Source organism: Chenopodium quinoa, unplaced genomic scaffold (genome assembly GCF_001683475.1).
Source record: "Chenopodium quinoa cultivar QQ74 unplaced genomic scaffold, ASM168347v1, whole genome shotgun sequence".
In the NCBI taxonomy this organism is placed as follows: domain Eukaryota; kingdom Viridiplantae; phylum Streptophyta; class Magnoliopsida; order Caryophyllales; family Amaranthaceae; genus Chenopodium; species Chenopodium quinoa.
Window position 1 is genome coordinate 492,232 of NW_018745324.1, and position 13,572 is coordinate 505,803.

At 37.4% G+C, this 13,572-nt stretch overlaps 1 protein-coding gene across 1 annotated transcript; it reads right to left on the reverse strand.

Moving 5' to 3' along the window:
- Nucleotides 1-321: 321 nt before the first annotated feature.
- LOC110712705 lies at nt 322-5,167 on the reverse strand. Its single transcript, XM_021891160.1, has 2 exons — nt 4,523-5,167; nt 322-1,590 (listed from the first exon to the last, which is right to left on the reverse strand). Exons 1-2 carry the CDS (start codon nt 5,165-5,167, stop codon nt 322-324), a joined length of 1,914 nt encoding a protein of 637 aa, XP_021746852.1.
- Between the last annotated feature and the right edge of the window lie 8,405 nt (nt 5,168-13,572).

Sequence of the window (13,572 nt, forward strand, 5' to 3'; positions counted from 1 at the left end):
AGCAAGAGAGTTTGTGTTAATAAAAAAAAGTTTGTTCGTTGTAATCATATTTTGTTAAGTATTGACTTGATCATGATCTTTTAATAATAATGAATATTTCTACATGTCCATTAAGCATGCAATGCAAACATGAATGAAATCTAAACTTTAACATGATACACATAACTATCTAAAGCTAGTAGGAGATTCATGTTTTCTTTTTTTTTTTTTTTTTTTTTTTTTTGCGAATTCCACAAATACAACACTGTACCAATTAAGCATAATACTTTTTTAAGTGATCAAGGTTGGTGAAATGAACAAATTCATTTTCATCAAGATCCATCAATTTAACTGCTTCTGCTGGTGTAAGATGTTTGACCAGGAAAAGACCAGACCAGTTTGGCTTGAACTTTCCACGTGGATCATGAATCGGTGCTTGATTTTCTTTAAGCACCAAATCTCCTTCTTGGATATTCCTTTCCCTGACCTTTTTATAAAAGACCGAGGAATGCGTCTTTGATAAATTTGCATGTTGTGAAGGACTTGTAACCTTCGTTCACTTGCCAAAGAAAGTTCATCGTATGTTTCTTTAAACCATTTTTCTTCCGATATCTCGCTCTCATTCATTACGCAAAGCGATTGAATCTCCGTTTCGATTGGAAGAAGTGGATCCATTCCATATACCAAAGAATATGGAGTAGTCCCAGTTGGTGTTCGAATGGAAATTCTGTATCCCCAAAGTGCATAGGGAAGCTTATCAGGCCATTCTCGAGCCCTATCTGTCATCTTGGCGATTATCGTCTTGATGGTTTTGTTAGCTGCTTTAAAAGCTCCATTGGTTTGAGGACGATATGGTGATGATTGATGATGTCTAATTTTGTACTTCTCAAGGGTTTCTTTGAGATGGCCTTCAAATTGTGAACCATTGTCTGAAATAATTTCAAAAGGTACCCCATACCGACATATAATGTTATTGATTACAAATTTTGAAACTTGTTTTGCTCCTAGTTTCGAATATGATGATGCCTCCACCCATTTCGAAAAATAATCAACAACAACCAATATATATTGATGCCCGTTCGAAGCTTTCGGATGTATTTTCCCAATGATATCTATGCCCCAGCTGGAAAAAGGCCATGGCAAAGTAAAATTATTCAGGCTAACTGGCGGCATATGATTAAGGTTTGCAAATAGCTGACATTTCTTGCATGTTCGTACGAAATGGATGCAATCACTTTCCAAGATGGTCCAATAATACCCTGCTCGCAAAATCTTCCGAGCAAGCATTCGTCCATTCATATGAGGCCCACATTCTCCCCCATGTACCTCTTCCATGATCCTTTGTGTCTGCTCCCCATCGATGCATAATTGCAAATTTCCATCGAAACTTTTATGATACAACAAACCTTTCAATATTGTGAAATGAGAAGCTAGCCTTCGAAAAGCCAATTGATCCTTCTTGTGACTTCCTTCAGGATATTCTCCATCAATTAAATAGTTCTTAACATCAGTATACCAAGCATCCTCATCATCTTCTTGGGTTAATACAGAAATTGTTGGTTCAAAATTAACCACTGGAATTTCTTTTTCTACAATTGTTACTGACTGTACCTACACATCATCGTCCCAAGTTAAATTTACCGCCAGATTTGCCAAAGCATCGGTGAAACTGTTTTGTTTGCGAGGGAGATTGTAACACCCCAATAATTCTCTCTTTAAACCTGTGAGGACCCTGAACAATATTCAAGAGAATTACTGGCGTGCTACCGCCACGTGTTCAAACGTTAAGACTTTATCAGAAAATAGCAGCGGAAAAACTAAATCAGCTATAAATAAGTTTCAAAACCAACGAATGAAACCAAATTAAGTCATACAACTTGGAACCATTAAGGCCCTTATTCAAAACCCCAATAAAAGTAGTAAGTGATTAAATTCAGTGTTCAAATAAATTCAAACCCAAAAGAAATAGTGTCGAATAAAATCGAATTAAAATAAATTCAAACTTGCAAAAGAAATAAAATGCAAACAACCAACTCTCTACTCAAGATCCCACAACCCTGATGAATGCTGCATGTGTAAGAACCTGTGGTAATTCTGCTCCCCAATATTACAAGTGTAAAAATTGGATCGTCACATGGTCATTGAAAGGCGAAGGCCATGACCAAAGAAAGACACACAAAGCACGCAATCAGCAAAGCTGAGTACATACAAGCTGCAAAATAAATTAAGAAATCCATAACATGCTACTAATAATCAATCATCATGCATCATTAAATTATAGACTCAACACACGACTCAACTATTTATATTACTAAGACTCCATTAATTAATAAAAGGTAAATCATTATTTTTATTCATTAGATTACCATGCTCCATTTGGAACATCAATAAAAGAAAAACCCCATGCCTCCTTTTGGAAACATCAATAAACATCCAACGACCACGGGCGCGACTCTGTGACCGTAGTTAGTATGAGATCTCACCTAACTCCTAGTTTTGAAAAATATTTGAAATAAGAGACTCGTAGATCATACGGCCTCGAGAAAAGTACACGGCTAATACCCCATGTACCCCAACCCCTGATTGTCATTACTCCAGAAGTGCACCAATCCAGAGTTTTATTGCTCTTCCATCTTGCACTTTACGTGATTTACAGGTTTAGACTTGGTGATGACTCATATGCATAACAATACAATCAATCCAATATCAATTCAATCAAGTAAAACAACTTTTCAATTTCAATTCTTGATTTATTAGTGGCAAGCTACATTTATTATTTATTCCTTTACTACCTCGGTGTATAAACACCTTGAGTGCATAAGGCACCCCAAAACCTTAACCTCGTCTTAGAAGACTTAAATTCTTCCTTTACTCATCCTGCTTGCATAATCATGAATGAGTAATAAATTAATCATTACACCAATCATATACCTTTGCCTCTAAGCGCACCTTGCATAATTAGAGCACAAATAATACTTGCAATATAAAATAGTGCACGTCATACGAAATTCACAATGTATAACCAAACAATTTAACTCAGTCATCCCTATACATGATACTAAGTTCTCGATCCGTCGTCCTTAAACATGCACCTAAAAGAAAGGTTTCGTAACTTGTACGTACCTTGAGAAAACGAATTGGTATGCCACTTTACTAACTATAAATCACCTTCAATAAACTCCTCTCCTAAGCCAAATAATAACATCTCAATCAATACCCGATCAATCAAATTTACAGCAATACTAACTTACTTTAAAACCTTCAAAATCCAAATCAAACAACACTTTAAAACCTTCCCTTTAGTTAAAATTAAAGGTTTATATATAGTTCTTTAAATTTTCTTCATAAAAACCTTAAAATACACTCTTATACATGAAATTACAGCAAGTTCAAAGTCTAATAAAAATCTGAAAATTATATAAAAACCCCTAAAAATCTCCCTTTTTAATGGGTGATTAAACCCTTTTTGTAAAACATCAAAAGTAGTACTTAGAAACTATTTCCAACACTTAAAACTTCAATAAAAACATATATTTATGCTTAATTAACTTTAAACATAATTAATTTTATTAATCAAACTCAAGGATAATATTTTAAGTATAAAAAAAACTTCGTTAAAATCAAAAACTGCCCGAAAATCATATTTAGAAGCTGAATTTGGCCACGAGAGGTGGTGTTCATTACCAAAGGTAGTGAGTCTTTCTTAAAACGTTGTTTCCACATGGAAAACACTACTTTTTCATCAATATCGGATGAGTTCAGAATCTGATCGGGATTAAAACGGGATTAATATTAACGAACGAAAATCTAAAAATTAAAACACGAATCTATGTGTTCAAAATAGTCTGGAATTAAGTTAAACTAATCAGTAGTTATAATCACCAAAATTTCAAAACATCATTACTATAAAAGCCCTAAATCAATTGTTCATAAAAACCCTAAAATCATGATTTTCAATAATTAAAAACCCTAGGTTATAAAATTTACAAAATCTGAAAATTATGATACTTATAAAATCTGAAATTATAAAGTTTAGTCATCAAAATACAATTGATACTAATTAAATTACTTTCAAACAATAAAATCAAAATCCATAAATCAATAATTATAATTATACAAATTAGTAAATCAAAGGAGAGAGAAAATAAGACTAACCTTTTTGTGTGGGAAATTTTTGGGGATTGATGGGGTATTTATAGGAGAGAATGTTGTAGGGTAAGTAAGAAGATTGGGCCTCATAAAATTATTGGGCCAATTAGATAAATGAAATGGACTAGGCTTTGTTTGTATGATCATGAATTGTAGAACATAGGTTCATAAAATAGTTTGTGCTAAAATAATTTTTGACCAATATTAATAATTTGAAACTTTTGAAATTAAATTATGAAAAATAAAAAATAAATATTATAAATAAAATAAATTTTCATTTATAAAATATTTAAAAATACGGGGGATTACAGAGATGTTTGAACTCTATTTCTTCAAAGAATGGGATAAATTGTTGAAGATATTCCGTGTACATTTGCAACCTTTCGTCCCGAACTTTCCAAGCTCCAATAGTCTGGGAAATTATGAGATAAGAATCACCGTACACCGTGAGATTTTTTGCACCAGCTGCTAATGCTACTTTGATACCATAGATGTAGGCTTCATATTCAGCCGTGTTATTTGTCGTTGGGAAACTAAGCTTCATAGCGAAGGGAATATGTACTCTATAAGGATCGATCAATAATACTCCTGCACCATTGCCCCTCCTGTTAAAGGCTCCATCAAAATACATCTTCCATTGTGATGTACTAAGACAGAAAATATGTTCATCTGGAAAATCATCATCAAATTCACCACCCGATATAGGTTCATCAGCCAAAGCTTCAGATATAGCCCTCCCTTTGACAGACTTTTGATTCACACACTGAATGTCAAATTCTAACAATATCGCATGCCATCCTATTCTTTCAGTCAAGATTGGCTTCTCAAAAATGTACTTGATTGGATCTAACTTCGAAACCAGATAAGTAGTATGTGCTTGCAAATAATGTCGAAGCTTCTTTGTTGCGTAAATAAGGGCAATGCAAGCTCTTTCCAAAGGAGTGTATCTAGTTTCATAGTCAAGGAACTTTTTACTGAGGTAGTAGATAGCTATTTCCTTCCTTGTACCCTCTTGATACTGTGCCAAAAGAGCTCCCATGGTCGTTTCCGTGATAGTTAGATATAATATCAAGGGCTGCCCTGGTTTTGGCGGCATTAAAATTGGAGGATTGGAGAGGTATTCTTTCATTGAATCAAGTGAGGCTTGACATTCGTCATTCCATTTTGTAGGAACATTTTTCTTAAGTAACTTGAATATAGGTTCACACTAGGTTGTCAATTGCGATATGAACCTACTAATATATTGAATTCTACCAAGAAATCCCCGAATCTCCTTTTCTGTCCTTGGCGGAGGAAGCTCTTGTATGGCCTTTACCTTGTCAGAATCGACCTTAATTCCTTCTTGACTTACGACGAAGCCTAGAAGTTTTCCCGAAGTTACTCCAAATACACATTTCTGAGGATTCAATCTCAGATTGTATTTCCTAATTCTATTGAAGAATGATTTTAAAGCATCAAGGTGCGTCTCACGTTCATGACTTTTGAAAATCATGTCATCAACATAAACTTCCACAATATCGTGGATGAGGTCATGCAAAATCGTCGTTGCAACCCGTTGATAGGTTTCCCCAGCATTCTTTAATCCGAAAGGCATTGCTCTATAACAAAAGGTTCCCCATGGGGTAATAAAAGAAGTTTTGGACATGTCCTCTTCTGACATAAGTATCTGATTATATGCCAAGAATCCGTCCATGAATGAGAACAAGGCATGTCCAGCAGTATTATCAACCAAAACATCAATGTGGGGCAATGGAAAATAGTCTTTCAACGATGCTGAATTCAAATCCCTAAAATCAATGCATACTCTGACCCTTCCATCTTTTTTGGGCACTACCACCACATTCGCTAGCCATTCCGAATGCTTGATTAGTTTGATGAAGTTGGCATCAAGCTGCTTTTGAATTTCTCCTTTAACTTTGAGTCTAACTTCTGGTTTCATTCTACGAAGCTTTTGTTGCTTTGCCTTGCTATCAGGGTAGAGTGGTATACGATGTTTAGAAATATTACGATCGACACCAGGCATATCAGCATAAGACCATGCAAACACATCAACATATTCTTTAAGTAAAATAATGAATTCATTTTGTTCATCGAGGGAAAGGGAAGGTCATATCTTGACTTCTTTTACATCATTATTAGTACCTATGTTTACAGTTATAGACTCTTCCATGGGTGTCACGCATGATTTAGGTTCCTTGAAAAATTCATTATTAGAAAATGCATCATGATCAAGATCAATTTCTTGTACACAAATATGTTTACAATTAACTTCATTGATATCTTCATGATATGAGATATCAGGAAGTGTATGAATAGATGATTGACTAGATGATGAGCTATCGGTTTCATAACCGTCTGAGGTAGAGGATCGAAAGGGATATAGTTCGGAGAAAAGAAGGAATTGTTCTTGAGTTTCTGGCCGGATATCGTTTTCAACTTCTGTTCTTATTCGAGTGATAAGTGTAATAGGATCGAATCTAGCTTCATAATCAGAAATTGATGAAAACAAGCCTTTTAGAACTCCTTGCTTTAGATAGTCAGCCCAATCAACATCTTTCTTAAATACCGGTTTCTTATCAAACCATTTCTTAATAAATTCTTCATTCCTTGCTTCTGCAAAGAAAATCTCTAACCCAGGGTGAATTTTCTCTTTATCCAAGTCACACCAAGGTTCAGGAAACTCATAAAACGGCTCGGTGTTGTTTTGCAACACAAATTGCCCATTCAATGTGAGAGATTTCTTTTTCATAAATTTAGAACCCATTTTCTCGTCGAAACCCAAACCCTGACGATTTCGCTTATCAATTATTGGGATTGTGTGCCTCATGCCTTCACCGTTCCATCCTAAGCCAGCTCCAATTGAAGTCCTCTGGTAAGTGTTTGTGGTATTGGATCTTGGATTTCTTGAATGGAATTCGGGGGTAGAGTAGATTTTCGAGTTTGGTTGGTCATTGGTTGGCAAAGGATACCTAAACATTACATGCCAAAGATTAGGATTTACTCCTTTTTTTTGAAAATAATTAAAAAAAAAAGTAAACGATAAATGCAAAAATGCATGCGGAAAAAAGATTTTAGTAAACATTTAAAAGACGTTTTTTAAGTTAGATAAGTTAGTGGGGTGTTCATTCCCAAAAAAAAAAAACTCTTTTAATTATTTTGGGTCGCGCCATAAGGCTGCCTACGTATCTCCAGATAGATTTTTTGTATTTTCACATTTTTTCTTCTTTTTTTTTTGGAGAATCAGACCCGTTGTAGTTCAAAACGGAAGAAGGAGATTTTTTTAAAACAGTTGCACTCGATCAGAGTTGCCTACGTACCCCAATAACAATGTGCGTGCAAGTACAATTTTTGTGTATGATCATGAAATAGGGCTTTGGGGGATCAAGCTGTACGTAGTTCTTTGTACTAAAAGAAAATATAAGGAGAAAGAAAAAAATTCTTTGTTTACAGTGCTCATACTACCCCTTTCATTCATCCTTCTTGATGGAGGGTAAGATAGAGGTCACCATGTTATTGTAGATGCTTCCTTTCCCATGTAGAGATTTCTTAGGCTTCATGGTTTTCAACAGTCTTTCTCGTAGTCCGAGTAGTGACGAGCAATCAAATGAGTGGGATCTTCTTCGTGTGTCCAAAGGGAAAGGGCATTTATGGACACTTTCTTATTCAGGCAGGAAATTCCAGTTGTGCGCTTTATACACCAACGGAGGGCGTGACATTCATTAGTATCATGGCCATGTAACTGATGATAGTGACAATATTTGTTGAGATTTGGTCCAACAGGATCAGCTCCTGCTCGACGATGTAGTGGCTTGATACGACCTTCTTCGAGTAGTTGAAGGAACAAATCAGCTTGAGAGGCCTGTGGCTGTGCCGGGCTTGTCTTTGGTGCGCTATACTTAGGATGGGCCGGAGTGATGATCCCACGATCAATAAGATCCTGGATTGCACATTTAAGGTCGTAACAAGTATCTTTTCTATGCCCATATAGATGACAATAACTGCAATATTGTCTCATATCGGTCCCATGTGGTGGTAATGAATACACATAGATTTTTGCCCGAAGAATACCCTTTTTGCTCAAACGATCATACACCACACTCAATGGTTCGTCGATTCGAGTGAATATCCTCCTGTTAGCTCTTTCACCTTGAGGGTGCACCTTAGGCCTTCTTTCCTGTAGTCGATAGGCATCAATTTCGTAACCATGTCTCTCCATGTGCGAGAGATCGGCGTATTTGATGGAGACCATATGTCAATAATAAAAATCATTTAACTTTCTTAGAAATATCAACATAAACTCCCGATCAGTTATGGGAAAACGAAGTTGAGCCCGAATGTAAGAACATCTTGAAAAGAGATGTGAAAATGATTCCCGGTCACTTTGCTCCATATTCACTAGCTTCAGTTTTTCGGTGTCAGTCTGTCGAAATTCAAATGCCCAGTCACTAAATGCTTGAGCTATTTCTCCCCTAGAGCCTTTACTTGTTACCCCTGAGGTATAATACCAGGATAACGCGGGTCCACCCATACTTCTATTAAACAACATAGGAAAATGTTCTTCTGGAACATTTAAAGGGTATAAGGTGTTCACAAAGTTGTATAAATGGAGAATAGGATCTCCCAACCCATTGAACTTCTCAAACTGAGGAAGATTGAGATAACGATCTACATGCCTGTAGTTAAGGAAAAGAATCAACTCCTCCGGGTATACCAACCTTCTATAACACAGGACATCAAAATTCAAATCAAAATCCTCGGCCCTAGACCTCTTCCGAGATCCCTCATCATGTTTAAAGGAATTACTTGTCCACGATTCTCCTCTAAAACAAGGATCGCTGTCTTTTAGAGTTTTAGGCTCCTCTTCTACCCCATCTTCATTGGACCAGTTTGTTCCACCTCTAGCTCCTTGGGGATTAACCTCAGAATCATTGTCATTTTCTTGAAGCTCTTCTTCTGGATCTTCCTCAGTTTCTTCTTTCGGATCTTCCTCAGTTTCTTCGTCTTCCTCTAAGTCCTCTTCCGGATCTTCCTCCGTTTCTTCTTCTTCTTTCCATGAGCTACTTGAATCAAATCCAATATTATGAATAGTGAATCCGTCTAATCGACTACCCTCTTCTTCATCTAAATGGAGCACTGATTTTTCAACACTAGAACCATTCATAACTTCTAGATTACCCACAAGTGTCACTGTACCATGATCTGTGAGCAGCTTCACCTTTTGGTGTAAGGTAGAGGCTACCGCCCTGTTCTCATGAAGCCAAGGTCTACCAAGCAAAAGGTTAAAGCACGCTTCAATATCAATTACCACAAATTCAACATTTCTAACCACTGGTCCATATTCCAAAAGTAACTCAATTGACCCCAAAACGTCCCTTTTGGCATTCTCATAAGCCCTAACAATCTATCTTGAAGGTGTCAAATCTTCTCTTTGATAACCGAGCTTCGTCATAACTCGATAAGGACATACGTTGATGGCAGAAACATTGTCAATAAGTACCCGGGGTATTGTCCACCCATGACATTTCACAGTTATGTGCAAAGAGTTGTTATGGTTGACACTTTCTAGGAGATCATCGTCGGTAAACATTAAAGTGTGGTCGGCTCCATGAATAAGTCCTACCATTTGATCCGATGTTATGGATGGATCAATTGAAACTTCATTGAGATGTCTCAGAACAGCGGCCCAATTAGGTTGTGAATGAGTCAGTAACTTTCATATAGAAACATTTGCATTAACCTCCTTCATGCGCTTAATAGCATCATCTTCTTCCTTATTCACCATTACTAATTCCCTGTCTTTTTCTTTCCTTCTCAGGGCTTCCACAGGGTTCTTATCTTCAAGATATGAAGGTTTAAAATGACGACCTGCACGAGTCAAATGGGCCACATGTAGATCTTCATCATCACTAAGATCAACAAGATAAATCGGACATTGAAAATTACTAGGGGTACTAAGGTGTGCCCCAACATTTTTCTCAGCCATTGACAACAACGAGAGAGCATACTCTTCATCATCTATTAGGAAAAATGCCCCATCATATCCTATAGTGGCGCAGACATTGGAGAACGAATCTTTATTGAAGATGACATCAAAACCCTTGCATGACACAAGCTTGACCTTTTGCTGAGTGGGGTGATCATACACAACACACACATAATTCTCGGGGCATCTCATACATTTGAGGGGCATTTCGAACCATTAGTAATGTTGGATCAATCTGGTTATTAGTAGTGGATATGGTGTTTATAGAGACACGAGACTTATGATTGGGGAGAGGATTATTAGTGATGCTTGGTTGTGTATTTTTAAATTTATCAGAGGGTGCCCCAACTGAAAGCCTTCCTCCATCTACTAGATCTTAAATACGGGGCTTGAATGCTGTGCAATTTTCAATGTCATGCCCTGGCCCTTGATGGAATTCACAGTGTTGGTTTGGGTTGTAACTGGGAGGTGGGTTTCTTGGGGGTGGCCTTGGGTTTAAAGGTTGAACAAGGTTGGCCTTTTTTAGTTTGGAGAAAGCTTGAGCATAGGTCATGTTCAAAGGAGAAAAATTCCTCTGTGGCCTGAGTTGGAATGTGGTGCGGCGCCGATATTGTGTATCAAGTTTGTTGGTTTTGAGGGTATTGAGTCGTTTTTATTGGTTTTCCTATTCCCCCCAAACTTAGGATTGTAAGCGGTGTTACTGCTGCTCCCTTCATCCTTTTTGATATCTCCCTTTTTTATGGCATCCTCTACCAAAGTTCCTGTTGATATGAGGGCTTTGAATGACGGAAAATACTGGAAAGCCATTCGTCCTTGATAGACGGGAAGAAGATTCTTCACTATCATCTGTAATTGTTCTTCCTCGTTCGGCCTATTCACCATCTTTGCAGCCTTGTTTCTCCATCTAGTAATGAAGGCAGAAAACGTCTCATTAGGATTTTGTGCAGTTGTCTCCAAATCCCTCCTTGTTACATCGATCTCTTCATTATATTTGTATTGGCTAGAAAATTCTCGCACAATATCGGCCCACAAAGTTTTCTTTGAATTTTCCAAATTAAGAAACCAATGAGCAGTAGCCCCATCTAAATATTGCTGAAACAATTGCGCCATTAAAGGTTCATCAACACCCCAAGGACTCATAGCCCCTACGTATAATTTTAAGAAATTGGTGGGACTTCCTGTACCATCAAATTTCGTGAGATTCGGCATCTTAAACCCAGGTGGCAGTCGTGCTTTCGGAAATAAGGTGAGACCATGAATATCCAACCAAGGTTCTGCTTTGGTCATACCCTTCAGTACTTCCTTGAGCTTGAGAATATCTTCCTCAATTTTGGTAGGAGCTTCTCTATCACCATTTCCATCATCTAAATGCAATGGTGAAGCTACCTCAGAATCATGGTGAGGAGGAGGAGCACTTGCACTCTGTCTTAAAAAACTCTGTATTGTTTGTTCCATAGTATCTTGACGATCAAGGATAGCTCGCATCATTCCTCGAAGATCATTGGATGGATCAGGGTTTAGCGAACTTTCATGGCCAGGAATCTCGGACATTTTGCTTGGTGGTGGAGAATGAATTTCCCTTGGCGTCGAATGACCCGGTGAGAAGGCTACTGAATCGGATTGTAAACTGTAAAAAGAGGTTTGCCGGACAAGCCTAGATCCTGTGCGAGTCCAGGTGGATTTCCTGGGTAAAAAGGGAACATTACAAAAAAAAACTTCTTCAACAAGCTAAAAAAAGAAGTAAATAAAAGATTTTTTTTTAAAAAAAGAAAAAGAAATGAACACCCTTTTTTTCTTAAAAAAGAAAGTTTTTTTTTCAAAAATAAAATAAAAATTATAAAAAAAATATTGGACCCTACTACGAAGATTCCTTGTGTGTTGAACACATCATTGGTTACTGGCTTATAAAAAACTAAAACTTGAACAAGGATTATTCACCCAAACTTCTTCTCTCTCTAAAATCTCAAGTGTTTTCTTTTGAGATTTTGCTTACTTTGCTTATATTTAAGTTATGGATCCTAGTGCCTCACGCGTTTGAGATTTAATTCACTTCTTCTCCGACACTTTGCGCTCCTCCCTCCAAGAGTTACGAGAAAGAGACCACAACGAGATTCTTAGTTCAATACGGCCAGAAGATCATCCATCTCAATTTTCTAGGGAAAACCTCTCTCTCCTTTATGATCAAAATTCTACAGCTATCCCACCTTCAGTTCCTCAAGTGAAACTTGCACTAGTGACTGGTCCACCCCAGGTATTCGAGATAAATAACTCTCCAGAGTCACTTTCCTTATTTATGGCAGATACAATGGTGCTAGCTATGTCTCTATTTCTACGTGTCTCTGAAGACTCGTTTTACCCTATCATAGCTACTATAAGCCAACAAAACCTCCCATTCGTTAGCCATCTCGTAGAGAGTCCGAACCTGCCATCACATTTCCCTTTTAATCTTCCTATGTACTCATCTCTCAGGTTACTGTTTTGGGATGCTCGCGGGTATTGAACGAGTCAAATATTACATAATATCTCCCTATTACACAAAACCCATATATATTCCTACTTATTTGGTCCTACTCATCTCTAATTTGTCAATTGGCAAGGAGGTCTCTGAAAACATAGATGTAACAAGGTCTTGTATTCTCGCGGGGCATAATTCTCTCCCATCAACTCTATTCCTATGGAGTGACACGTGTTTCTTTTCACTCACTCGATTGTCTGAAGGATCAATAGCCATATCGGCTTATAATACCCCTCACAGTATTTATTCTAGGACTTCCTCACGCCAAGGGAGAGGCCCACCCCAAAGCTCAATTAATCATCCCTGGTCGGGTATATCAGACTTCATAACCTACAATCACTTAACAGCGATGATGGGTGGTCCTTCAAACTATCAAGAATCTAAGGAGAATTTTCTTCAAAAACTACCTCCGTGTCATAGGCGTTACGTATCTCGTCTCCCTAAGACTTTATGGTCAATAGGTCAAAGGATTCTCTTCATAATAATAGATAGATTAACTAAGGCATTGTCGACTACTCCTTGGTCACAAGAAGATCCTCATACTCTATCTCTAGCAGCCTTATCGGATGGCTCAGATGGATGTAGAGGTGGGTATATATTGCGAGAACCCGGGCATGTTTGGAAGTTTAGTTTTGGTTCAAGGCTTAGAGGACCTAGCTTTTCCTTTTTCTCGCTTTATTTACTGCAAAATGGATTGCAAAAGGCTTGCTCTCTAGAGGTGAAACAATTAGAAGTAGTGATGGACGTTAACCGCTTCATCTCATCTCTATCTAGGCTTGATGTCTAACCAACAAATACCGCGTAAAAGTTATGTGACATACTACTCCTAATGCACTCTCGTGGTTGGGAAGTTAGTATTCGACATTCCCCTCAAGATATGCTTCGAGGAGTTTGCCTTATGGTTGATCATTGCCAAGGGTTTACTTGGGGTCAAACAGAGGTGTTC